Source organism: Gordionus sp. m RMFG-2023, chromosome 4, assembly GCF_954871325.1.
Source record: "Gordionus sp. m RMFG-2023 chromosome 4, tfGorSpeb1-WG-v2, whole genome shotgun sequence".
NCBI lineage: Eukaryota > Metazoa > Nematomorpha > Gordioida > Chordodea > Parachordodidae > Gordionus > Gordionus sp. m RMFG-2023.
This window is the reverse complement of record NC_088778.1, coordinates 11,044,122-11,071,521: the sequence shown is the minus strand read 5'-3', so window position 1 is coordinate 11,071,521 and position 27,400 is coordinate 11,044,122. Positions and strand designations below refer to the sequence as shown.

General features: G+C 28.0%; 1 protein-coding gene across 2 annotated transcripts in view; it reads right to left on the bottom strand.

The window, feature by feature from the left end:
- Positions 1-5,802: 5,802 nt before the first annotated feature.
- The window catches only part of LOC135928905 (kinesin-like protein KIF3A), a 33,527-nt gene continuing 11,929 nt past the window's right edge, over positions 5,803-27,400 (bottom strand). The window contains exons 5-12 of one of the 2 annotated variants that reach the window (XM_065465357.1): positions 25,600-26,098; positions 18,543-18,699; positions 17,834-17,909; positions 16,778-16,925; positions 16,348-16,684; positions 11,374-11,631; positions 6,867-6,971; positions 5,803-5,978 (exon numbers count right to left, since the gene is read on the bottom strand). In XM_065465357.1, coding sequence (XP_065321429.1) covers positions 5,928-5,978; positions 6,867-6,971; positions 11,374-11,631; positions 16,348-16,684; positions 16,778-16,925; positions 17,834-17,909; positions 18,543-18,699; positions 25,600-26,098 — 1,631 coding nt within the window. In that variant the 3' untranslated portion in view covers positions 5,803-5,927. The remainder of the gene's footprint in view (positions 5,979-6,866; positions 6,972-11,373; positions 11,632-16,347; positions 16,685-16,777; positions 16,926-17,833; positions 17,910-18,542; positions 18,700-25,599; positions 26,099-27,400) is intronic. The other variant, XM_065465358.1, reaches the window with a different exon arrangement.

Genomic DNA, 27,400 nt, shown 5'->3' with positions numbered 1-27,400 from the left:
TAAAATGAATATTTATTAAAATTTTACTTGACTCTTCAAAATCTGGAAATTAATTAACTGAAGCTGAACTAATATCACTTAAATCATTTATTTAAATTAGAGACCAGCAAAATTTGATCTTTATGTCCGTTGGAATTCGAATCTGCAACCAAATTCGGATCTTTTTAGAAAAGATTTTCATATTTTTTTATTATAATTTAAACTTAATCAGCGTTATATGAATAAAATTTAATTAAAACTTATGAATTCGAATCGCTTCTGGAACAAGAACCGACTATTGAAAATATTTAAAATCGAAAATCATCTTGATCCAAGTTCTAAACATGGATTTCCATTTGAATATAATTTAAGATTTAATCCTGACTTTTGAATATAAATATGATCATAGTAACTAATTATTCTTACATAATAAAATTCAAATTCATGGCTAAAGATTTATTGGTCAATGTTAGAAAAAAATCGTTATAGTAATTAAATTTGTTAACTTCTATATAAACCAAAAAATTATTTCATACTTATCGATATCAGTGTTGTTAAAATAGCGCGCTACTTTTTTCAGTAGCGGTAGCTCTAGCTGGCTACTTTTTTTAGAAAATAGCGATAGCTCGCTACTAATTTAGAAAGTAGCGAAGTAGCCAATTTTACATAATAAATACATTTAAAAATTATTAAAATATATTTTTTATTAAATCAAAAATTATAATCCTTTTATTTTATTTTATTTTGTAATTTAAATTTATATTTAAAAATATACACTATAAATCTAGTTAGCATTATAAATCTAGTTATTAAAAATGTGTGAGATTGTTGAAATTAGTGAAATTTCTTTGGAAAATGAGAAAAATATAGATTATCCTTTCCCAAAATTCAAAAAATACTTTAATTTTTAAGAAAAAATTACTACTGGATATCGGTTTCGATGCAAGAAGGCATTAAGAAAAGGTCAAAACTTTATTTTTATTTTCTATTATACAATTATATAAAATGAATGATTTATTGCTTGATTAGCCATAATTTAAATTGGCTTAATTTACATATAATATTAATACAAAATTCAAAATTAATATATTATTAATTACCTTGTGTATAATAATTATATTTTTAAAATCTTTATTTACCATAATTTAATGCTATTTTAATATTTTTTCATAAATGAATCTAAAACTCAGATAAATTTAAATTTTGAAAATTAAATAGGTATTTTTCTTATTTTATAATTAATACAATATAGTTTATTATCAATATAAGGTATAATAATTTAAATTTTCATTATAATAAATTTTAATATATTTAAAAATGTTTGAAAAATATATAATAATACTATTAAAAAAAAGAACGGAGATGGTGTGACGCAGGGAAACAAAAATGAAAAAGGGACGTAAGCGTTGTCTATGATAGCTCTTTGGCTAGAAGTCTACCATTGAAACTGATATAATTAGCTTTGTGAATCGCTATGGATAATAGTTGACGAAGAAAAAAACCCTCTCGTGGTTCTTCTGAGAGTTTGCTGATTTGTGATCCTAAGTTTTTGAAAAATGCTAAGGCGAGTTTGCCGAAGGTGCCAAGAGTGGTTGATATGATTGGGATAAAGCAATGATCGTTTATTATTTCTGTGTATTTAGAAATTTTAAGTTGTTCCTTCTGGTCAAGGATGTTGATGGCGTGGTTGGATGGGGCCAAGGGGTCAATACAGGAATAGTCCCATACCAAAAGTTGGCCTCTCCTCCATGGGATTTGAGAGATCCCATCAGGACGTTTACCGTCAGATCTAAGAAGACCCTGTGGTTCTAACGTGGAAGGAATTTGGGCGGATTTCAGAGCATGTTGGATGATTGTATTACATTGCTTGTGTCTGATGAATCGTCCATTGCAGGAGCGACAATGTAAACTATGTCTACCCTTCGAGTGAACTGGCGAGTTGCACCCTGAGCAGATGTGGGGGTGAGTGATGGAACAATTTAGACGAATGCCGATGGCATGGGTAAATTCATTGTTGGATAGTTGAAGCTGAAGATTGGTAGATGGGATGGCCTCAAGAAACTCATGTCCCGTACCATTGAGCAAGGAAGAGAATAGGGTGCGGTCGGTAGATTGCATGCTAGATAAGAGAGTTTCAACGCAGCGAGCAACCACTGGTGCATCCCAGTCTTTCTGTTTATGGGTTGTGGGGGGATGAGAATCAGCATTGATCCTTGTTTTCCAAATATCCATAGCCACGATTAAGGAAAGATCTTCTTTAGAATTATGGGCGGTGGTTATTGGCTTTGTCAAGAGACTACTCGATATGAAAGTAGTTGTTGCTAAGTCAAGTGGAGATCTGATGCCGAGACCACCAAATTTGGTTGGAAGAGTTGCTTGGGCCCAAGCGGTTTCGTTGAATCTGATATTTACTATTTTTTCGGTTAAGTCCTTTATTCCTTTTTCGTAAGTTTGGAGAGGAATAGGATATTTAAAAATTGGTGTTGACCGAAGTGCGTAAAGAATCCTTGGTATAAAAAAGAAATTTTTTAGCAAAAAAAAGGACTTGTGTGATGGAAGAAGTGTAAAGATGTCCTCCAGTTTAAGGAGTATGTCAAGTGTGGAATGAAGAAAGGTGCTTATTGCCTCGTGTCCTCCAACAGGCGATCCTAGATGTGTTAATTCAACGCTTGATGTGAATTTGAAATCGTGAGTGTTGGGAGCATTAGAATTTAAAAGTGAGAATTCAGATTTGCTCTGGTTAAGCGAAAGTCCAATGGCTGTGCCCATTTCTTTAATTATGGTGACTGCTTTGGCAATTTCACTACAGGGACCACTCAAGATTCCATCATCAATATACCAAGCGTGGAGCGATAGAGTACATGAAGAGTTTATTGATTTTATCATGTCATTGATTCCAAGACTAAAGAGAAGGGATCCGAGAGGGTCACCTTGTTGGATACCCTCGACGTATCTTTTCTTTGTTGAATTGTAAGATTGTTGGTGATTGGTAGCAAGAGAAAAGAAATTTATTATAAGCGGGGAAATGGAAGCAAGTTGAATGTAGGAACGTGTTGCGCGAAAGAGTGTTGTAGGCGTTAGAGAAGTCAATTTTTACTAGGGATTCGTTTTTTGGGTTATTTTCAAGGTGAATTCTTGTTAAGTGCACAGCAGCTTCACACCCACCAGGTATCCCTACACCAAGTTGATAGGGGCTTAGAATGTGTGCGGCATCGTGTTTGATTCTAGATGCGATTAATTTAGCGACCAATCTACTGTAAGTTGAACCAATGGCGATGGGCCGAATGTCCTTGTTTGGTTTTTGAAGTGCGATGAGTCTGGCACCGATTAGTAAGGGGGTAATAAAGCTGGGTACGTCTCCATTTAGGATTTTGTTGACTAAGTTTGTGATTTTAGTGAGAATTGAAACCTGTGTACAGATCACAGGATATAAATTAGATTTCCAGATCTGTATGATGATGATAATGTAATAGCTGCTATCGTCCATCCTAGTTTCAAGTTAAATTGGCTATACATTAATTTGACTGAATCTAAATGGCAACTTGATAGGCTGATGGTAACATTAAAAAATGCCATGCCTAACCACGATACTAATACTATAGCAAGATCGAAACAGCGGCCCTCCATAGACGATTTTTTTAAAATAAATAATAATATTATTGAACCTCTAGATTATTTTTTTAAATCTAAAAATACTCATTTAAATATCATGATTTTTTTCATATAAAAAGTGTGTTTATTAAATTTAATACTGCGTTGCCCTCAAGTGCTAGTGCTGAACGATTATTTAGTATAGCAAAGCTAATACTTTCTGATCGTCGCTCTAGACTTGGGGATAACAGTACAAAATGTTATTATTATAAAGTGCAATATTAAATAAATTATATATATATATAACAAATTATAGTCATGTTTTTATACCAATATTTATTTGTGGAAATAAAGTTATGTAAAAAAAATTTTTTAAAAATCAAAATAGCGTAAAAAGTAGCTAATAGCGCTCTACTCATTTGAAAACGATAGCGATAGCGCGCTACTTTTAAAAGTAGCGTTTAACAACACTGATCGATATTTCGCGAGAGTTAACTAGGCCTATGGTCAAAGTCGAATGATAGTAATATTTTAATTCGCTCGAGTTTAATAATTCGTATTCATGCAAATGATAAAATCCCTAATTTTTTCTAATATGGAAATAAATTTAAAAAGTTTACGAGGATGTTGGTTAAATACTTATGACATGAACATTTAATTACGAATAATTTACATTTAATAGGCATTTACAGTTAGTTTAGTCAAACCATTCTTCGAGATTTTATTACCAAATACATCTTATAAATAGAGGGTGGTCCAATTGAAGTGACACCATTTTCACTTAATCATAACTGTCTGTTTTTAAGATTCCTTTATAAAATTTTATAGTGATAAAATAACTCATTCTTAACAATTCTGGAAAGTTTTATAAATTTCTTAATAGGTTTAGAAAATATGCAACTTTATTTAAAAATAAAAAACCAAATGATTTTCTCGATACCAAGCGATAAAAGAAATATGGTTTTTAATAAAGATGATTTAAGTTTAATTAATATTTTACGACTCAACGACATCAAACGATTATTTCAGGATCCCAAATAGAAACTAGTCTCTTTCAGGACTCAATCGGCTTATTCGCAAAATTGATACAAGGGAATCAGCAGACAAAAGGTTTGGTTTTAGGAGACCACTAAGTGGTCGAACTCTGACAAATATCAAACTTGTTGATATACTTGTAATTATTCAAGAAGACTAATCGGGCACCTATAAAATATATTTTTCAAATATCCAGAGATTTGTATATCACAAACTTCATTACATCAATTTATTTTTAAGTAAAATATTTGAAGGAAAAGGCCCAACATATTACAACTGCGAATAAATTTGCTAGTTTGATTTGTGCTAAGAAACTTTTGCGTAAATTCAATCTAGGTTTGGTTAATTTTATTTGGTTTACCAAAACAATTTACTGTGACATCATTCTTTAATTTGGAAAATGATACAGTTTTAAATTTTTGCACCATTCAACTCATTTTTATAGATCCAGGTGTTAAGATAAACGGATCTTATTAAAGAGATATCATATTAAAAGAGCACTTATCGCCCATAATAAAATAATTGACTGGAGCACTTTGCGATTAAAAAACTCGATGGAAATCATGTTTCAGTCTTTATGGAGATGATTCTGGAATGGATGGTCTAATTCTTCATAGATATGCTTTTTGATTATTCTAAGTTGGGAAAATATATAATAAAGAGGACGTCATGACTATATTAAAGGAACAAAGTAAGAAAAAAATTATTTCGATTTTTTCAGAGTATGTAAAATTTATTAAAATGCTATTAACTCATAAGTGCTTGTTCTGCGGAAAGATCGTTTTTAAGACTAACATGTCTTAAATCTTATTTAAGTTCTATTATGAAAAATGACTAAATCATAACGCAATTTTAAATTTTTATAAAGAAAAAGCTTGATTTAATGTGGTAATATAAATAAAGATGAAATATAAAGACACGCATTTAAAAAATAAAATTTTCTATACAGAATATAAATTGCAAGTTTATTTGTTATTTTTTTTATAATCAATTAAAATTTAATTCGGTTTTTTTCAAGTTTTTAACATATCTTTAACAAAATATTTCAGCCCACATAACATTTTTATAAGTCACCTAATTTATAATATTTTATTTGTAAAAATTTGATAATAAAATACATTTTCAATTAAGAAATCTTATCACAATAGTTGTTTATTATAAAATATTTTTACAAAACAAATCGATTAAATTTAAAATAGAATGGAATGTTGTATAATGTTACTGATTGCACTGTAGAATAAATGTAATAAAAATACTAAACTTCAAAAACTATATTACACATAAATTGCACAAATGTTTTATGACGATAAATACAAATTAGACTAATTTAATGATATATAAAGAGATTTCTCGTCGAATTGTTTGTTTAGGACCTATAATATTTTTATAAAAATATAGAATTTTAGATAGTGTGTTAAATGGCTCGATTTTAGCAATTTTTAAAAACGGCTAACTCAATATTTTAGCAAGAAAAATATTGCCTAAGTCGCGAGATCTCGCTAATAGATGACCAAACCTTTGTGTCATCTAAGAGTAAAATCTTCCGACTTATGTAATATTTTTCTGAACAAAATATTGAGTTAGCCATTTTTAAAAATTGGCTCAAATTGAGCCGTTTAACAATACTAATTTTAGATGAATGTGACTGAGCTTTGCATCCGATCTTTTTCAGGTTCGGCTCTATCCGAGAAAATTTTTTGTTCGCATAATCCAATTAGAAAAACTCAAGATTCGAGTCCAAAGCTTTATTTTTAAAAATAGGTCCTGCGATCCAAAAAACAATATTTAATTGCTAAAAAAAGTGAGATATTTAAAGAGTAGGAAAGCAGAATAATTATAAGCTTAAGGGTAAATAAAAATTTTGGGTGATTTCGGTCTGAATTTAAATCTTAAAATTTAAGTTTGTTTAGACCGAGCCTGAGATAATATCGACGAGGGTGCAGATCTCTATGGTTATATTTTTTAATTAATGCGGCTGTTTGCTCGCTACCCTTAAAACTAATATATTACCTCAGCCAAAACTAAAAAAATATTTTTTGATATTAGCATCATAATTTCTTTAATATTCACAAAACAAATTTGCTCGTAATATGGTGGGCTATGATTGTTTATATATTTATTAGAACTATTTTTAAAAAAAGTCAAATCCTAAAAATAATTAATATCTTTATATTCAATAAGAAAAATAAATTTTGTGAAACTGATTAGATAAAAAAAAATATATAAAAAATGAAAAATTTTATATTTTATAAATAAATTACCAAATCTAATATTTCACGAGGCAATTTATAATTGTTGAATATTCGATTCTGTTTTTCTTCGTCATTATCCTCTCCAACGAAATCGCTATCGTTACTTTCAGGTTCCTAAGATTAATTTTAAATTATATAATTTATAAAACAAGATTAATCGTAACTTACGATTCTAATAATCATCATTACCTCTCCGAATTCCGAACAGAGCACCGATCCAAAAACAAATTCAATATTATTGTATTAATTATTTTTTTTAAAATTTTGTAAAAAAATCTTCAATGATTTTTGCTCAAAAATTTTTTGAATTTTTTCAAACTTTAATTTGATTTTAATAAAAAAAGATTAAAATTAAAAAAAACTGATAATCCCACTAAATTAAATTCCCATTAATAATTCATAAAATCTTGTGTGTACCTTATTTGGGCCATAGAATCATAATTCTTAAAATCTAAAAATAATGGGTTATAATATAAGATATAAATTCCAAAAAATATTCTGTTTCTATAAAAATATTACCCTTACTGAAGATAAATTTAAAAAAAACATTTATTGCGAGTTTTTAAACTAATAAAAGGCTATCTGTTGTTAATGTTTCAAGTAAATATAAATCAATTTATAGAAAAAGAATATAGATTTCAAAAAGATTCCCACAAAATAATGAATACAATATAATGGTCTAAATTTAAATGCAAACAAATTCATACATTTTTTCTCCCTAACCCTTTGACGCCTTACTTTTTAATAATTAGCTGAGTGGTTAATTAGTAATATTTTAAAATAAAAGTTACAATATATTTTTCATAAACTCTTCATAGTTCACAAGGAAAAAAAATCACAAGAGACAATATCTCAGAAAAATTAATCTTAATCTTTCATATTTATTAAATAAACAATATATTTTTAAATTGAATTCGATACATCTATAATAATATTGTTATTTCTCCAGCTCAGGCCAAAAAATATTCATCGACCAAATCAACCCATTCGATTGGATTTATTTCCCGACCACTAAAAAGGTTGAGGTCATATAAAACCAGGGTTGGCATGTCGGTCAATTGACCGGAGGAATATTTGACCGGTCAAATACGGTCAAATACTCTAAAATATTAATGGCGAATAAATATTTTGATATAATTAACTAGTATGCATTAAAAGCATGTTTATCAATCTTATTAGGTTACAATTATTTAAAAAATTATTTGTATCATGAATTGTTAAAAACAAAAGAATTTTTTTATTGTTAAAATATAAATATGTAATTTTCCTAAATATAGTAATATTTTTAGTTATTTTTTTGCCTAATCATTGCCGTTTCTCGCCTTCTTCATTTTTTTCAATTCATTTTTTTTAAAAAAAATAAAAATACCCGATTTATTATAATCATAATATAATTTTTTCATTCTTATTTTTTAATAAATTTAAATTTTATTTAATATTTAGCCGAGTATAAATTATATCAATTCTCATTTGTTTTACTTACACTTGCTATATTTGGTTTTTAAAATTAATTTTCATTTTAATTGTTCTGGTCAGATTTACGGAATATTATTCAATTCTGGTAAAAAGTTATATATATTATATTATATTTATAATATTAAGAAATTATTGGAATAATTGGTCGATAATTATAGAATAGTTAAGATTGATTAACTTTACAATAATCAAAATCATTTTTTGTTAAATTTTAATATATTAGGGATTATAGTCAAACCAAAGCATCATGTTTGGAAACATTTTCAAGAAGTACGCGATGGTAAATCAGTTATTAGCGGTGTGCAAGTTTTGCAAGATGTTCTATATCACCCACGTTGATAGAATGGTCAAACATTTATTAAGCAGCTGTACTATGTGCCCTGTTATAATTAAGGAAAAATTTTATTCAAATTCCAAAATATCAACCTCTACAAAAAATATCACAAATGTAATTTGTAATACTTCTAAGTCTAACTCTAATGAAGAATTGGGTGAAATTAGTGAGAATGATTATCAAATGAACAATATTTTGTCTTATGACTCAGGAGAATTTGATTCCATTATTCCTAATCAATCTACAAGCAAGGCGATTAAATATAAATCTCAATCTTGTATAACTGGTTTCATAGATAGAATTAATCCCAAAGAAAAAAATGAGCTGGATCAATTGTTTGCAAAGGCTGTATATGCGAGCAATTTACCTTTTTACATCACTGAAAATCCCTACATCCAAGAATTTTTTAAAAAAATACGTCCTATTTACACATTACCCAGGAGAAGGCAGCTGGCTGGATATCTTTTAGACAAAGCGTCAGGTGATATGGAGGTGAGAGTTGCAGATATAATAGATAAAGCTCCTTACTTATCAATTGTATCAGATGGCTGGAGCAACATTAGAAACGAGAGTATTATTAATTTTATGGTGATGACGCCTGTTCCAGTGTTCTACAAATTTCTAAATACTGAGGAAAATCGCCATAAGGCAGATTATATTGCCCAGGAATTTAAAAATGTAATTCATGAATTGAATCCGGTAAAAGTATATTCTTTAGTTACTGATAATGCCGTTAACATGAAAGCAGCCTGGAGAATTCTAAAATCTGAATCTATTTATAATCATATACAATGTTATGGTTGTGCAGCGCATACATTGCAGTTATTCTTTCACGATTTTGAACGATTGAACGCCTTCAGTGACCATATTTCAATAATTAAAAAAATTGTTAAATTTTTCAAGAATAAACACATACCAGCTGCAGTATTTTCCCGTAATAAGAATCTTCATGGCATACCATCTACATTAAGTACAATTAGCCAAACAAGATGGGCATCGTCAATAAAATGTATGGAACAAATTCAAATATGCAAGAAAGCTCTAAAAGCATCAGTTGTTGAAGAAGCTGTTTGTGATATTTGTCCCATAGAAATTACCAATAATATATTAAACGAAGAATTTTGGACGCCTTTAGCTACCTCATTGTTGAAAGTGCAAGGGGATAAATGTACTTTGGCCCAAGTAAAAAACGAGATGCTTAATTTGGAAAAACACATAATACAATCATGCCATGATTCTATATTTTCTCCATCTCAAGAAAAAAAAATTAAGGTTATGTTTGAAAAGAGAAAAACTGATCTAAATACATGTGCTCACAATGCTGCTTATTTATTGGACCCCCAATATCAAGGGGAGCATCTTACTAATACTGAATTTGATGAAGCATGTAATATAATACAAGAATTGGGTATTTTACAAGGTGGTGATAATCAAAATATTTTGAGTAATATAGTAAATTTCAGAAGCAAAAGCGGTATATTTAATAGCCATAATATGTGGAAAGTTGTAACTTCCATAAGAAACAATCAAATTTCGGCCTCAAGTTGGTGGAATGCATTTTGCCCACCTTGCCCATTAAGAGAAGTCGCTAATATTTTACTAACATTTCCTAGTTCGATTTCTTCTTCTGAAAGAAATTGGTCGGTTTAGGGCAATATTCACACGAAAAACAGAAATAGATTAAAGGCTTCTACAGCAGGAAAATTAGTAAGAGTGTATCATAATTTAAGATTGATTCAAAATATTAAAGAAAATAATGATATTGAATATGAATCGGAACAAGACTCTGCCACGGAGGGTGAAACATTGACTATAGAATGAATTAAAAAATATTATGATATTTATTATTATACATAGATTTATTATAATATTATATAAATGCAAAATAAAGTTAATATTGGTGTAAAAAACATTTATTTGAATTTGACCATATTTGACCATATTTGACCGGTCAAATATCGGTCAATTGACCGAATTGTATTTGACCGGTCAAATGCACAACCCTGTATAAAACCAACCATTTAACAACACCTCCTTAAAGGAATTACACGGACTTGGTTGCTCATAGATAAAACTTGATTTACAATTGCAAAAGGATAAATAAAAAATATGAATCAATCTAAATACAAATTCTTATTTTTTTGCCCTTGTAGATTGGTTACACTTGCGCTCTCATGTGTTCTTCAAGGTAACCCATTGCAAATCCGATGTGCCCCCACTGCGATATTGCTAAGAGACTCCCTTAGTTACTCTCGTTGGACTCAAAATAAACATCAAATGAAATTTTTATTAAACAAATCAACTCCAAATCACCAATTTAAAATTTTGTGATTGCACAGATCGCCAGTAAAGCTCAGAATAAATATATATACTAGTTTTTACCCATGCATATGGACCATGGGTCCTAGTCAGCGAGCTTACCAATACCAAATTATTTAAATTTTCTAATAATCTGTCACATATTATAGTAATCGGTTACAAAATAAAAAAATTTCTAAAAGGAAAAGCTACATAGGGGAGTTATTAAATGCACCTACCAAGCATCAAAAAAATACGTCACACAGCTAAAGTCAAACGCTCATAAAAAAGTGGACAGTGATAAAATGAAGATTTAATTAAGGTCTTTTAAAATAAATTAAAATCGACAAAACCATGCAGTGAATGTAAAAAATAAGTAAACATAATTATTAGTGAGCGTTATGTAACTGATTCAGAACTGGATCCCTCGTTAGTAAAAGCAGAAGAGTTAAGCACGTTGTTGCCGGTATAAGCCACGCATTGAAGTCTCCACTCTTGAGCAATTTCGTCCCATTCCGAGTTGGCTTTGATGAGGTTTAAAAAAGCAGGTCTCACCACAAAATAATCGACTAATGAGGTATAAAGTTTACATTCACGATTCAATGATCTCAGAGTATCGAGGGCTGAGTCTTTGGCCATTTGATGTTCGCGACCTATTTCTTTGATCTTGAAAATATTTTGTATTTTTTAAGTATAATTTGTGTTAAAAAAGTGGTTAGATCTCATCGATATCAAATTGACCTATGCAAAAAAGCCGCCGTTTATTAACACGCTAGGGTAACTAAGAAATTTTATATCTGTGGCATATAATTAAGGCATTTTTTAAAATTATTTAAATTTATATTTATTAATAATAAAATTTTAATATAATATGAAAAAGTTTATATTTTTATTGGTGATTACAATTATGATATTTACAATAACTGAGGACATCAAAGTGATCTCTCAACTAGGTGACATCGTATATTAATTACTTAAAATCAATTACGAAGCTAATATAATGCTTTAAAAGAATTTAAAAACATTATTGTAAATTTTAGAACTAGAATCGGATTACCTGGAGATTTTTACCTTGAATTTTGCATTGCTTTTCAGGGGTGAAAGAGAAACCTTTCACTTAAATTTATAAAAATCTAGATGTTGGTTTATTTATTCGACACCCAATTTTAAAAATTAAATGATAAAAAACTGTGCATCAACAATTTATTATAAAATAATGACTTCCAGCTACTATGATATTCAATTGAAATAGAAATTGAATAACAAGAGATATGTTGAATAACATTCAATGGCAATTATGATTCTACTTTGAATAAATTGGAACAAAAATCGTATATTCTTATCAGAAAAACACAATCCATCCACATGATAAGGATATTCAAAATTTTTTGATAGAAAAGAGTAGGGTTGTCTAAGTATAGTTCGACTTAGTCGGAAACTAGAGCCAAATTTTGGGTCAAAAAATCCAAGTCTCAGCTCAAGTTATACGAGACGTGAACTCAAGATATAAACTTGAGTTTTAATTAGTTTCTTTAATTTCAATAAATATATAAAAACATGTTGGTAATAGTGCACATCCAAGAGCGTAGGCACCGGGGAGCCCCCCTTAAAGCCAAAGAAATTTAGATAATGGCTAAAATATTTTTCAAAAATGTTTTATAATTATTTCATTTTTGTAATAAACATTCCTTCCTCTTATGGCATATATTTTTCAATTTTCATTTATTCATCAGATTCACAACAAATAAAATAAGCTACAATAATGATTTCAAAATTTCCTTGGATATATTTATCTAGCATTTTAAAATTTCCCACCAAATCATTTGAAACTTTTTAACTGCAAAACTAAAGTAAAATATTTCAAAAAAATAACATCAATTTGGTTGAGATTGAGAATAGTTGAAAACATTCTGTTAAAAAAATTAGGGCAAATATAAATGACCAATTTCATAAATTATATATCACTGTTAAGTCAAATGCAGCTCCGTGAATTAATATTTGTCTAACTCTACTCGCAGCAAGGCAAGCCCATCGTTCCAATATCAATTTAGGGTTAGTCGAAGAATATTATCAAATAATCCATGTACCCCCCTTGGATACTTTATCTGCAAATATTATTATCGTAGAATCCTTCCGAATTTATTTCAAATCTTGATGGAGAAAAAATTAAATTTTGGCAGATTTTTATTGTAAGGATGTTAAAGTATCTCATGATGCATTACTAGCTTAATGCAAACTATGGTATAAAAGGATAATATTCCTAAAAATTATATAGACGCTTGGCATAATTTCAAACATATTTTAGACTATTTTCTTAATATATATATAATTATTCAATGAAAAAATATTATATTCTTTAACAATAATAAATATATGAGAAATAGTGTTAAATTGATCGATTTCAGCCGATTTTTAAAAAAGACTAATTCAATATTTAGCAAGAAAAATATTGCCTAAACCTCTAGATTTCGCTAAGATGTCCAAACCTTTGCGCCATCTATAAGCAAAATCTTCATGCTGGAGTAATATTTTTCTAAATAAAATATTGTTTAAACCATCTTTAAAAATCGGCTCAAATCGAGCGGTTTAACAACACTACTGAGAAGATAGATGGAATGTTAACCCTTTATAATATACATAGGGAAAACACCAGGTACTGATGAAATCATTGGAAAATTAACTTGTCCCTAAAAAAGATTGAATTTCATATTATAAATTTATAATATACTTCTTAATTATATTTTTCTCACTTTTTTAATAGATCATATTTTTTTTAATCAATATTTAGTAAATTTATGCAAATACAATCATTCTTAAGAATATTTTGTGCACTTATCTATATTCCAAACATTTATTTTTTATATAATTAAAATTTATATATCAAATTATAAATTCTTTAAAAAAAAATTTTTTTTACAAAGTTCTTTCATTTTATAGTAATTCATATGCCGATTATATGCATTTAATACTATCATTAATTTATATTTGAATTTGTGTATTAGAAATTGCCAATATTTTAGCCACTGTTCTAATTTTTTGAAACTTAGGTTATTATAACTCCTAGAATAATTCTAAAAAAAATATCCCTCTCTCCTTATAAAGAATAGCTGCGTCCGAGCCTGTATACATCCTTTTTTTAATTTAACAATTTTATTAGCATTTTTTAAAAAATTCAATTGAAAAATTATAATTTAATGTATATTATAAAAATGTAAGTCAGTAGGCCGATTCATGTTACCCATATGTAGACCTGTGAGCCGACGAAAATATCGGCGGCCGGGGCAATTTTCAAAAATCTAATCGACGGCTGGCGGCGGGCTGATTTTTAGCGGCCGTCAATAAAATCGGCGCAGTTGTAAATTTTTTTAATTGCTTATTAATTTTTAAAAAAAAACAAATAAATATACACTATTCTACAGATATCTAGGCATATTATTTAATATTCATTTAATAGAAAACTTATATCCAAAATCGATTTTGTAATTTTATAATATCATGTATAAAGATTATTTTATTTAAATTTTCGGGACATAATGATGATCTCCTTGAATTTAACGTCAATCCAGCGATAGAGAAAATTCTTTCACTAGGTGTGCTAGTCGCCGGAATGCAAAGAATTTTTTTGACGAGCCTGGAAAGATTGGGAAGTTCACTCTTCTTTTCTCTCCAAAAATTTAGAAACGTCCATATCTTGTGAATGTCTTCCAAGAAAACTGTGGCATTCTTGTTCTAAGTCACCTAACTTGGAATCATAATTTATATTTGTTGAATGTTTATTTGCCAATTTTGTCAAATAATTCATCTTCATCCTCATTAGCTATATTTACTACCTGATTATCATCATTCTTTATAAGTTTAAGATGTTTTATTATAAATTCTGAAGCTGAGCAATTTTGCTCTATTAAATATTTTGACACAATTGTCAATTTTTAAAATCTTGGATCTAAAAGAGAAGCCAATACCTAGATAATTTTAAATACAAAATAAAAGAATATACTTATATAATATTACTTACATTACAAACTGGAAATCGTAACGCAAGTTTTTTTAGTATATTTTCCTTAAGTGAAATAATTTCAGAACTATCACTATCATTTACTATTCAATTTCACTTCTAAAAAGTAACGCCAAGTTTAAAGTAGGTCCTTTTTGTACTGAAAAAAATTCGACAGTTTCTTTAAATTTTGAAAGAAATGCTAATAGTTCTTCTACCAGATCAGATTCATAATTTGAGAAAGTGCTTCCCAATTCTTTTCAAAACATTATTAATTAAATCCTTATTTAATCCAGATATGCTTTCTAGCATAATTACTATACTATGTCAACGTGTTGGGCTTGGGACATTTAATTTTAAGGTTTTCATATACGTGAAATTATTGTTATTATTATTATCATTGGAATTGACAATTTATAAACGGTCAAGATCTAACATGTCTGATGTTAAATCTATTGTACTTAGACATTTTCTTTGATATTCCTCGAATTCAAATTTTGCAAAAAATATCCAGACTATGGATTTTTTATTATCCAAAGTTAGGATACTAAAATTATTTATAGAATTATTAAATGTAGATACATCCATTTTAAAAATATGTAAAATTATGGTAACTTTTGGAATTTTAGATTTTTGATTGATTGAATTCTATGATGAGTCAATATAATTATGATTTTAAAATAGTAGAAAATAAAAATTCATCAAAATCCTGATTGACATTAAAAAATTACAAGAGTTATGTTGACCAATTATTAGAATAAAAAGTAAAATATGAAAGAAATTTGTGCGCCGGCCGAGTGCCGACGACATGAAAATCGGCAGCGCGCCGGCGTAACTTTCTTAAACGGCGGCGTTTTCGGCGTAACCAAAAAAGGTCGGCGGCCGGCCGTCTACCCATATGCAGAGCGCCATTAACCGCCGATTGGACTTCTAAATACCGCGTCGGCTGTTAATAGTTCCATTGGTGAGCAGGTCTAAGAAAATATATTCAGTTAGATGAGACTTACAAAAACCCTTTTAAAAATATACTAAGCTCATTTTTATTTTGCATTACTACCGAATTTAAACCAATATATTTCTTTTTCGAGTCCAGGCCAATAGCCTATGTTGATTTATCAATCTGTATATACTCTGGCGAACGTTCAATAAAACTCACTTCTTTAATACCTAAATGCATATAAAATACATTGCATAACAAGATCCCACAATCTTTTCATGAATTACTTAAAAAATCGTAGTCCCTTTCTCCAATATTTACTCTTTGTTACTTATTATTTTGCTTTATCAAAGTCCAAGATACCGGAAGATATTTTTTCAATTTTCAAAATATCGTATAAAAAATCCAACAAAAATTCTAAATTAAAAATAAATGATTTTGATTCACAAACCTTGGACTTAGCCTCAAGCAATGCCTCCCAAACTTTTTGGAGCTTCTCGGTCTTACCTAATGCTTCTTCCTTTAGATTGACATATTTTTCTTCCATATCCAATCCTAGTGCCTGGGTCTCTTTAAAGGCTCTAGTCAAGGCACGAGTTCGTTCCACGCGATCGGCCAGCTCTTGAGAACTATCTCGTAGTGCTTGCATGTTCATATCAGGGTTCGGGAAGGTGTTGGAGCTTATGATTGAGTTAGAGAAAGAATTAGGTTTAGGAGAAGAACCTCCACCCATAAGGACGTTGTGTTCCATAGAGGAAAGCTTGAGGATTAAAGCGTCGCGTTCTAATCTACGATTTAAGAATGTGATTGAAAATGTAAAAGGGGCAAAAATTAAATATTTGGTGCCTACAGTTGTTATGTAAAAGGAAATACTTCTATACCGAGCATCAATCAATTGCTTTTCTCGTTGTTGCAGTTTAATTAAAACTATGTTTTTTTCCTCGTCTAAGAGGTCCTTCCGATCCGATAACAATTTCTTCTCCATGTCTATTTCATTTTGAATATCTTGGATTTTGGTCTGAGATAAAGCTGTATCGGGTAAATTTTGAAATATTAATTATTTCCCTTATATTAAAGGCTTAAATATGAGTGTGAACCAAAATCCTTAAAATGATCTGCATCAGTGATGAAGCATCCATAGAAGCAAGGGAACCATTGGTTCTCTTGTATTTTTCTTAATAAATTCCTAAATAAAATTAATATATTTTTTATGCTACGTTAAAAATATTAATATTATTTTTACTGATTTAAAAAATTAAACATTATTAATATGTTAAAAAAATATTCATGAATGAAGCAAATCTTAAATTGCTCATTTTTTTATTAAATAAAGATAAACTCATGTGAATTTATTGTGTCATTTTACTTTTAAAAAATAAGAGATGGGGAAGCAAATAAAAAATAGCATATTTCTTAATAAAAGAAAATTTTTAATATTTTATTTTTATTCTTTCCTTTATTTATATAGAATGTTTCTTTTTAAACATTATTCGAAATATCTTTTAACTCAAGAAATCTTGATACAAAGAAATTGATTATCGAAAAGGAAAACCAATAACAACTTTACAAAATTTGGAAAAATAAACAAAACCTTTCATACAAACATTGTCTCAAACACCGCAAGGGCAGAGTAGGGATTTTCATCTTTAAAATAAAAACTTATTGTAGAAACACAAGTCATAATAGATTATTCACTCTATCAAGTAATTATATATTAAAAATAAGTTATTAAAAATCTAGCAAATGTTCACTTATACATATATCTTAATTTTTTTTATATGGGTTTGCAAATGAAAAAAATTAACTACCTACCTATTAGTAAACTTCACGCTTTGTCACTGATCTGTATTATGTCCTTTTTAATATAATAAATAATATATACACCTTTTTTAAAAGCACTTAAAATAACAATAATAAATTAAGGAAAACTATATTACTTTTACGTTTACAACTTCCAGGTGTAGATACCTTATCTTTGTTGATATTGCTTTCCTCTTCACCACCATCGTCATCCTTTATTTCGATATTTAATTTTTTTTAAAAACAATATCATTATTAAATCCGAAAGCGGTTTCTCAATTTAATAATAGTGTCAAGTCGAATATTTAATTATTTTTGTTGAGTCTGAAACCATTTTATAAGGAGTCATTCAAAATCTTTATAAATATACATGGGCTGGGCTGGGCCGGGCCTAAAATTTTTTTTTTAAAATACCCGAGCCAGGGTTTGAAACCATTTAAGGAGCCATTCAAAATCTTTATAAAATATACATGGGCTGGGCCGGGCCGGGCCTAAAATTTTTTTTTAAAAAAAATACCCAGGCCGGGTCGCATATTTTAAAACCAAATATTTTAAATAGTCATTATTATCTATAAAAATTAAATATAATATATTTTTTAAAAAATCTGCAAGCCGTGCAAATGTTACCTCTGCAAGTCTCTGAAATATATAGCTATTCAATTATTTATATTTTTCTTCATTATATTATAAGATGAAGAAACAGGGTTCAAAGTAATCTACCATAAACTTGAAGTTTAGAAGATTTTTGTGTCTTGACCATGTATTGCTTAAAATTAAGAATATTGATCAATACCGGCATAAGTTGGAGTATGATATAAAAGAAAAACAATTTTTATTTATTATAACCTCATCAGATGGTAAGTCATCTTCATTCGTATTTTCAAGCATTCTCTTCAATTCTTCTATGTCCTTTTGGTATTTTCTCAGCATGGCATCCTTTGGATCTTCATTGATAACTGCTTTGTTTTTAATGCTTTTAACTCTATTAGCATATCTTAAAGTGCTAAAAAAATATTATATATATATATTAAGTAAAAGGTATTAGAACATGAGAATAAACTATAATATATAAAAGCCGTATCACACTCATAGTGTCACAATTTATAATATATATTTAAAAAATCGTGAATTTTGAAAAGCATCTGTGGCCTAATCGGCAAGAGCGTCGCTTACAAATCTGATGGCCTTGGGTTCGAATCCCAGCAAAGATTTTTTTTTCTTAATCCAACTTGGTGGTTTCATCCTTTGGGATGGGCATTAACTAAATTCCCATTAGGCCTGAAAATACCTCTGGCTGTAAATTTATGGGAAAATAAAAGTGGCAGAAGCATATCATTTATAAATTGAATCTTTGGCAGAAGTAAAATTCATTAAGATCTGCTGTTTCGATGTCATCCTGTCTAGAGGCTGCAAAGGGCAAGTTTTGGTGTGCCTGCTCATTTATTTAAAAATTTTGTTTAACTTGCTTGTCCAATGTTTAAAAATTATATTGGTTGATTTGGCTCTTTATGTATTATTTTAATGTTTTTTGCTTAAACTTATAAATTATGAAATCAACAATATATATATATAAAAGCCTGTCACATTTTATATGTATTTAAAAAATAGTTAATTTTGAAAAGCATTTGTGGCCTAATCGGCAAGAACGTCGCTTACATATCTGATGGCTTTGGGTTCGAATCCTAGCTAAGATTTTTTTTCTTCTTAATTCAATTTGGTGGTTCCGTCCTTTGGGATAATTTTTAGGCCCAGCCGGGGAATATTTAAAATAATTAAAATATTGTCTAACCCCTATACCTGTATCAAAATATATTCTAAAATTAGGATCATCTTGATGGATCCACATCATGAGAAGATGCAAACTATTCAAATGTGGATAACAATTTACCAAGGAGTGCTTTGTGGCTTCCATTGTAAATAAAAAAACACTTAAGGAATGATCCATTCCCATAATCTAATTAATATTTACATATATAAGATTACTAGCTGATGTCCCACAAGAATGACAAGGAATTAGTATTCTCCTTAATTTGATGATGGATAAATTGAAATAAGCCCATATGAAGTGTGATTCAGAAATTTATTACCTTATTTCCAAAATTTTTATTATTCTTATATGTTAATGAAGTATATATATATTAGGCCTATTCAAAAATAATTCGAATATTCGAATCTAATCGAATAATTACGAATACGAATAATAAATTATTTGTCTTATCTGAATACAAATAATCATTTGTTCGATTCGAATAAAACGAATTATTCGTAATATTTATATTTAATAAATTGTTTAATAAATCTAACATTTGTCATTTCTATTTGTTGACCTGCCAATCGGACAGGTGATGTGTGTGTTTATAAAAATTCTAGCACAAATTTAAAAATTTTTGAAGTGAAAATTTAAATTTTTATTTGCCACATTTTTTGAATCTCACGAAAAGTTTATTTTTTGAATCTCATAATAAATTATATTAAAAATTACACAAACCAGAGGTACATAAAAATATATTACATTTCTACAATAATTATTGTTAGCTAGCCTAATTATGTTAGAGGAGAATGCTTCTGATGAAATTATGCTTGATGTTGAAGATGAGAAAATTTCCTCACAAAAGAGAGCAATCATATGGGATATATATCAAATCCTTAAAGATAGTGAAAAGGCTGCTTGCAATCATTGCAAGCAAGAGTATTATAAAATGTAAGGGCAAAACAACATCTCCTCTTATTAATCATTATAATAGGTTTCATTCACACCTTAGTAAAAAAAATAATAAAATAGACATATTTTTAAAGTCTACACCAAATTCTTCAAAAAAAATTAATTTTAAAGATAATTTATTAAAATTATTTATAAATAATAATATATCTTTTAAAATTATTAATTCAAATGATTTTAAAATTTTTATAAGTGATCGTGATTGTTCTGTAAAATCAATATGCTCCAATACTCTTAAATTGCACATGTATAATACATTTGCAGAAAAAGAACAGTTGTTAAAGGAAATCATATCTAAAAATAAAAGTCAGATTAATTTTTCATCTGACATTTGGACTAGACCAACACAGGTTCCTTTTTTAGGGCTAACAGCCCATTTTTTTGATGATAATTTTAAAATAAATAAAATAATTTTGGATGTAAGTTTAATAAATGAAATACATTCAGGTGAAAATATATTTAATAAAATTTTTTATATAACTTTAGATAATGCAAACTAATAATAAAAATTTATTGATACATTTTCTTTAAAATATCCATTAATAAAAATAGGGCACATCCGATGCTTTGCCCTTAATATCCAAAGAAATTTTAAAAATTCAATTCTAAAACTAAGATACATTATTAGAATGATTCGTAATTCCCCTAAAAAATTAAATTTATTAATAAATATATGTAGTTCCCTACACCCTCCCCTAAATTTCTTAAAACCAAAATTGGATTGTGAAATAAGGTGGAATAGCACCTACCAAATGATTGAAAGGGGCTTATTGTTAAAGTCTGCTATAACAAAATTAGTTAATGAATTAATAACTAATATTAAATTCTTCAAGAAACAAATATCAGAGGTAAACTAAAATTTATAATTAGGTAATAATATAATACTTTGATAACATATAGGAAGAATGGGAGGATCTTATAAAAATTAAAGCTACCCTATTGCCTTTATATGAAACTACAAATATGGTGTGTGGGGAGAATTAACTTATAATTTGGTTATACCTTATTATATTTTAATTCTTGAACATCTAAAAAATGAAAAACCTGGTTTCCATAAATCCTTTAACAATAGTTTCAAAGTAGCATGCATGTGATAAATTGTTGGGCTATTATAATTTAACTGCCGATGATGCAATAATAACCACAATATTAGATCCCAGGCTTAAAGTAGAATATTTTAAATCAATATCTGTTGATTATGATATTGATATATCCAAGTTAATGGACAAATTTAAAGAGATTTACTATAAATATACAGGTATTTTATTTACCCCCATTTAAATATGATTAAGCTCATAATTATAACTGTCAAACAAATAAGGATAAAATTCAACAAAACAGGCTAGACATTGTTTTTAAACAAAATAATATTCAACTGTGTGAAATAGATTTTTATCTGAGTGAACCAAGAGCAAAGAATGATACTGACCCGTTAATGTGGTGGAAGGCAAATGCATATCGGATCCCCATACTCTCGAAAATGGCAAGGGATTATCTATCTATACAAGGAACATCAACTGCTTGTGAAAGGCTTTTCTCAGTTGAGACTAATTTATTGTCAAAAAACCCCATGTCATAAGGAAGAAAATATAAGAAAAACTCTTTGCCTTAAAAATTGGCTTAAATTATAAATTAAATTAATAATATATATTTTAATATTGTTTGTAACTTGATTATATATTATTTATTATCAGATTATTGATTACATATTATTATAATTTTTTCTGTTTAAAATTAAATTTGTAATAAAAAAATTTGTCAATATATTTGAATATGATTTATTTTATTAAAAAAATTAATTCAAATTATTCGCAAAATTCGAATCGAATACAAATAGTAGATTTTATTATTCACGAATTCAAATAGTAAATTATTCGATTCGAATTCGTTTTTGAATAAGCCTAATATATATATATATATACTTATCGCATTCAATATGAATAAATATTTGAAACTTGTTTGAATATACCTTTTTTTAATTATATTAATTTAATTATTATTTATTGTCTCAATAAAAAAATAAATCATAATAGATGAGGGTTTTGTATATTGTTATCATGGAAACAGATTTTGGATTTGGACTTATTAAGAATGAGCCTTTTAAAATTGGCTTCAAGAAATTGAAAAAAAATTATTTTAGGAAGAGCATCTCAGATTGTTCCATAATCAAGATACCAAAAATTTATATCCAAATCAAATTTAGATTTAAGATAATAGATGAGATAATAAATATCAAGGTAAAATAAACGAGGACGTGTGACCACTACTGGATCCTTTCGTCAGAATCTATGACATGCTGAATAGGCTTATTCAAAAACGAATTCGAATCGAATAGTGCAACGAATCGAATAATTTACTATTTGAATTCGTACGAATAATAAAATCTACGATTTGTATTCGATTCGAATTATTCGAAAAATTTGAATTAATTTTTTTAATAAAATAAATCATGCTCAAATATATTGATAAATTTTTTTATTACAAATTTGATTTTAAACAAAAAATTATAATAATATGTAATCAATAATCTGATAATAAATAATATATAATCAAGTTATAAACAAAATTAAAATGTATATTATTAATTTAATTTATAATTTAAGCCAATTTTTAAGGCAAAGAGTTTTTCTTATATTTTCTTCCTTATATGACATGCGGTTTTTTGACAAAAAATTAGTTCCAACTGAGAAAAGCCTTTCACAAGCAGTTGATGTTCATTGTATAGATAGATAATCCCTTGCCATTTTCGAGAGTATGGGGATCCGATATGCATATGCCTTCCACCACATTAACGGGTCAGTATCACTCTTAGCTCTTAGTTCACTCAAATACAAATCTATTTCACACAGTTGAATATTATTTTGTTTAAAAACAATGTCTAGCCTGTTTTGTTGAATTTTATCCTTATTTGTTTGACAGTTATAATTATGAGCTTAATCATAATTAAATGGGGGGAAATAAAATACCTGTATATCTATAGTAAATCTCTTTAAATTTGTCCATTAACTTGGATATATCAATATCATAATCAACAGACATTGATTTAAAATATTCTACTTTAAGCCTGGGATCTAATATTGTGGTTATTATTGCATCATCGGCAGTTAAATTATAATAGCCCAACAATTTATCACATGCATGCTACTTTGAAACTATTGTTTAAGGATTTATGGAAACCAGGTTTTTCATTTTTTAGATGTTCAAGAATTAAAATATAATAAGGTATACCCAAATTATAAGTAGGATAATTCTCCCCATAAACCATATTTGTAGTTTCATATAAAGGCAATAGGATAGCTTTAATTTTTATAAGATCCTCCCATTCTTCCTATATGTTATCAAAGTATTATATTATTACCTAATTATAAATTTTAGTTTACCTCTGATATTTGTTTTTCTTGAAGAATTTTAATATTAGTTATTAATTCATTAACTAATTTTGTTATAGCAGGCTTTAACAATAAGCCCTTTTCAATCATTTGGTAGGTGCTATTCCACCTTATTTCACAATCCAATTTTGGTTTTAAGAAATTTAGGGGAGGGTGTAGGGAATTACATATATTTTTTAATAAATTTAATTTTTTAGGGGAATTACGAATCATTCTAATAATGTTTCTTAGTTTTAAAATTGAAGGATCTAAAATTTTTTTAATTTCTTTGGATATTAAATTAAACATGGGCAAAGCATCGGATGTGCCCTATTTTTATTAATGGATATTTTAAAGAAAATGTATCAATAAATGTTTTATTATTAGTTGAATTATCTAAAGTTATATAAAAAATTTTATTCTCTAAATTATTAATTTTAATTATTTTGACAAAGGCTTTAAATATATTTTCACCTGAATGTATTTCATTTATTGGACTTACATCCAAAATTATGTTATTTATTTTAAAATTATCATCAATAAAATGGGCTGTTAGCCCTAAAAAAGGAACCTGTGTTGGGCTAGTCCAAATGTCAGATGAAAAATTAATCTGACTTTTATTTTTAGATATTATTTCCTTAACCAATTGTTCTTTTTCTGCAAATGTATTATACATGTGCAATTTAAGAGTATTGGAGCATATTGATTTTACAGAACAATCACGATCACTTATAAAAATTTTAAAATCATTTGAATCAATAATTTTAAAAGATATATTATTATTTATAAATAATTTTAATAAATTATCCTTAAAATTAATTTTTTTTGAAGAATTTGGTGTAGACTTTAAAAAAATGTCAATTTTATTATTTTTTTATTAAGGTGTGAATGAAACCTATTATAATGAGAGGAGATGTTGTTTTGCCTTTACATTTTATAATTGCAATGATTGCAAGCAGCCTTTTCACCATCTTAAAGGATTTGATATTGATCCCATATGATTGCTCTCTTTTGTGAGGAAATTTTCTTATCTTCAACATCAAGCATAATTTCATCAGAAGCATTCTCCTCTAACATAATTAGGCTAGCTAACAATAATTATTGTAGAGATGTAATATTTTTATACACCTCTGGTGTGTGTAATTTTTAATATAATTTATTATGAGATTCAAAAAATAAACTTTTCGTGAGATTAAAAAAATGTGGTAAATAAAAAATTTTTATATTTGTGCTAGAATTTTTAAAAACACAAACACATCACCAGTCAGATTGGCTTGTCAACAAATATTTTGCCTTATCCCTTAACATTAAATTCTAATTGATACGTATACTTAATAAGTTAAGACCCGACCCTGAACATTGACCCATAGCAATTATTTTTGCTACCAGTGTTTGTGAGATAATCAGGTTTGCCTCCATAATTGATTTGAATCTTTGATGACAGGTCTTTTTTTTAAGTATTTAGGAAGGTTTTAAAGCATTTAAATGATTCTGATGAATGTAGATTTTATACGAAGTGGGAGGGCAAAAACCAATGTGTCTGGATGTGGAAAATTGTTAAAAGAATTGATTAATATCATAACTCACAAAACCATATTTTTTTATTCTATATTTTTCATAATATATGGCCTTTTTTTAAAAAATTTATAGAAATCTTGGAAGAATGAATATGGATAATCTATTCTTCTCATTTGACTATTCTGATCATCCATCGTCAAATGAAAGTAAAATTTATTATTTATCTTAACGGGCTATCAGCTAGTATAATTACAAATGTTATAAGATATTCAAATCATCAAAAAACATTTTAAAAAACCTCAATGTTTCTTCGTAATTATAGTCAGCTGGACCAATATTAGCTATCATGACCGTCTTAGCATTCCCGCCCAAACTATCTTTGAGTATGTGAGTTAATTTTGAATTTCTGTAAGGAACGTGTTGAATAGAAGCTCCAGAGCTGTTAAAATTATTTGCAGAATTACGATTTACATCATTTGATAACAGAGCTGACACAACGTTTCCTAGGCAAGAGAGAGAAAAATTGATTTTGGATGCCTCTTTAAGTCTCTGATTTCCTCCAAACAGGTGCGCCTTGCTCTTTGCTAATCTTTCTGAACCAGCGAGATCCACCAAATGCAATTTACCCATTCTGACATGATTTGATGAGGCGATCAATTGAGAATCGAGACTAATTTCCGGGTTTGTATTATTAACATTAGGTAAAAGATTGCTTGAATTACTGCATTCAATAGTTACAGTGAATATAGCATGGGATCTGCTACTATGTTCGTTCATGTTTGTGGCGCCTACTGCCCCTATTTTATTATCATAAATAAAATTATTTTTATATTCTGTTTGATATAAAATGAAGGCGTTTGGTTTGTATAAAAAATTTATTTGAAGACAAATTAGATTGGACAATAATCGGCATCGGGTCAAATTTTACATGCCCAGTCCAAACAATTTGTCTGACATAACTTGATATCAAACGAATTTTTTTTAATATGTCCGGAAGGCCCGATTCAAAAAATTATTTGTCCGCCCGACCCGAATTTATTAAAATAAATTTTTTTTATTATTTTTAAAAAATCTTAAGCCCACCTCAGCCCGAACAGATTTTTTTTTATGTTTGATAAAAAATGAAGGTATTTGGTTTGTCAAAAAGTTTCTTTAAATGCAAGTTAGAATGGACAATATAGTGTGTATTGGACTTTATTATTATGTATAATACAATGAAATGGCTACGTTTCTATTTAGTGAATTAAATGTGGAGAAAAATCATTTATATCTATCTTAAGCACAAAAATAAGTGCAAATTTCAAATTTTGCATATTTATAAGATCCATATTAGAGGTTGGCACCTGTTTTTTGGCATGGCCATTAATTATTTCTAATACAAATACTTTTTAAATATTATTTAAACTTAAATTACCAGTTTAAAAGGCCAGATTAAGATTTTAGCTAAAATGATATTATGAAAGCCTGGAGATTTTGCTCAGAGGGGGCAAAAGGATTGGACTTCTACTTATCGATTCTCGAGGCTTACCTAATATTATTTTTTGATCAAGCCGTTTTTTAAATAGAACCAAATTGGACCTTTTAATAACACTATATTCTAAAGTTTAAAAATTGAATAATAACATTTAATTTTTTCATCTTATTTGATCTTATATTTGTAATACTAAGAAACAATACCCTAATATATATATAACTAGTACATCCTTTTTTAATGTAAATTTTAACAATAACAAACTAAATATATAAGATTTTAATAATAAAATACAAAAAAAAACTAATTTTCAAACTTTCTAGACCATGTCTGTCTCGGATTAACCTAGGCTAAAAATGGAAAAGATTTTTTTATAGACACCTACACGAATTGATTTAAAATTAAAATTATTTTTATATTATCATCAACAAAAATTTAATATAAAAAACAAGGGATGCCAGATCTTCCGCTTATGACGTAATTTCCCGATTTCACTTATCTTCAAGGATCCTTGCTCTTTTGAAAAAAATTTGAAAATGCTCAAAGAAGATTATTGAGCAACATAAAAAATGTTATTGTAAAAAAAACTTTCTTTGAGATATTCCCTTTGATGTTTTTTTTTAATTTT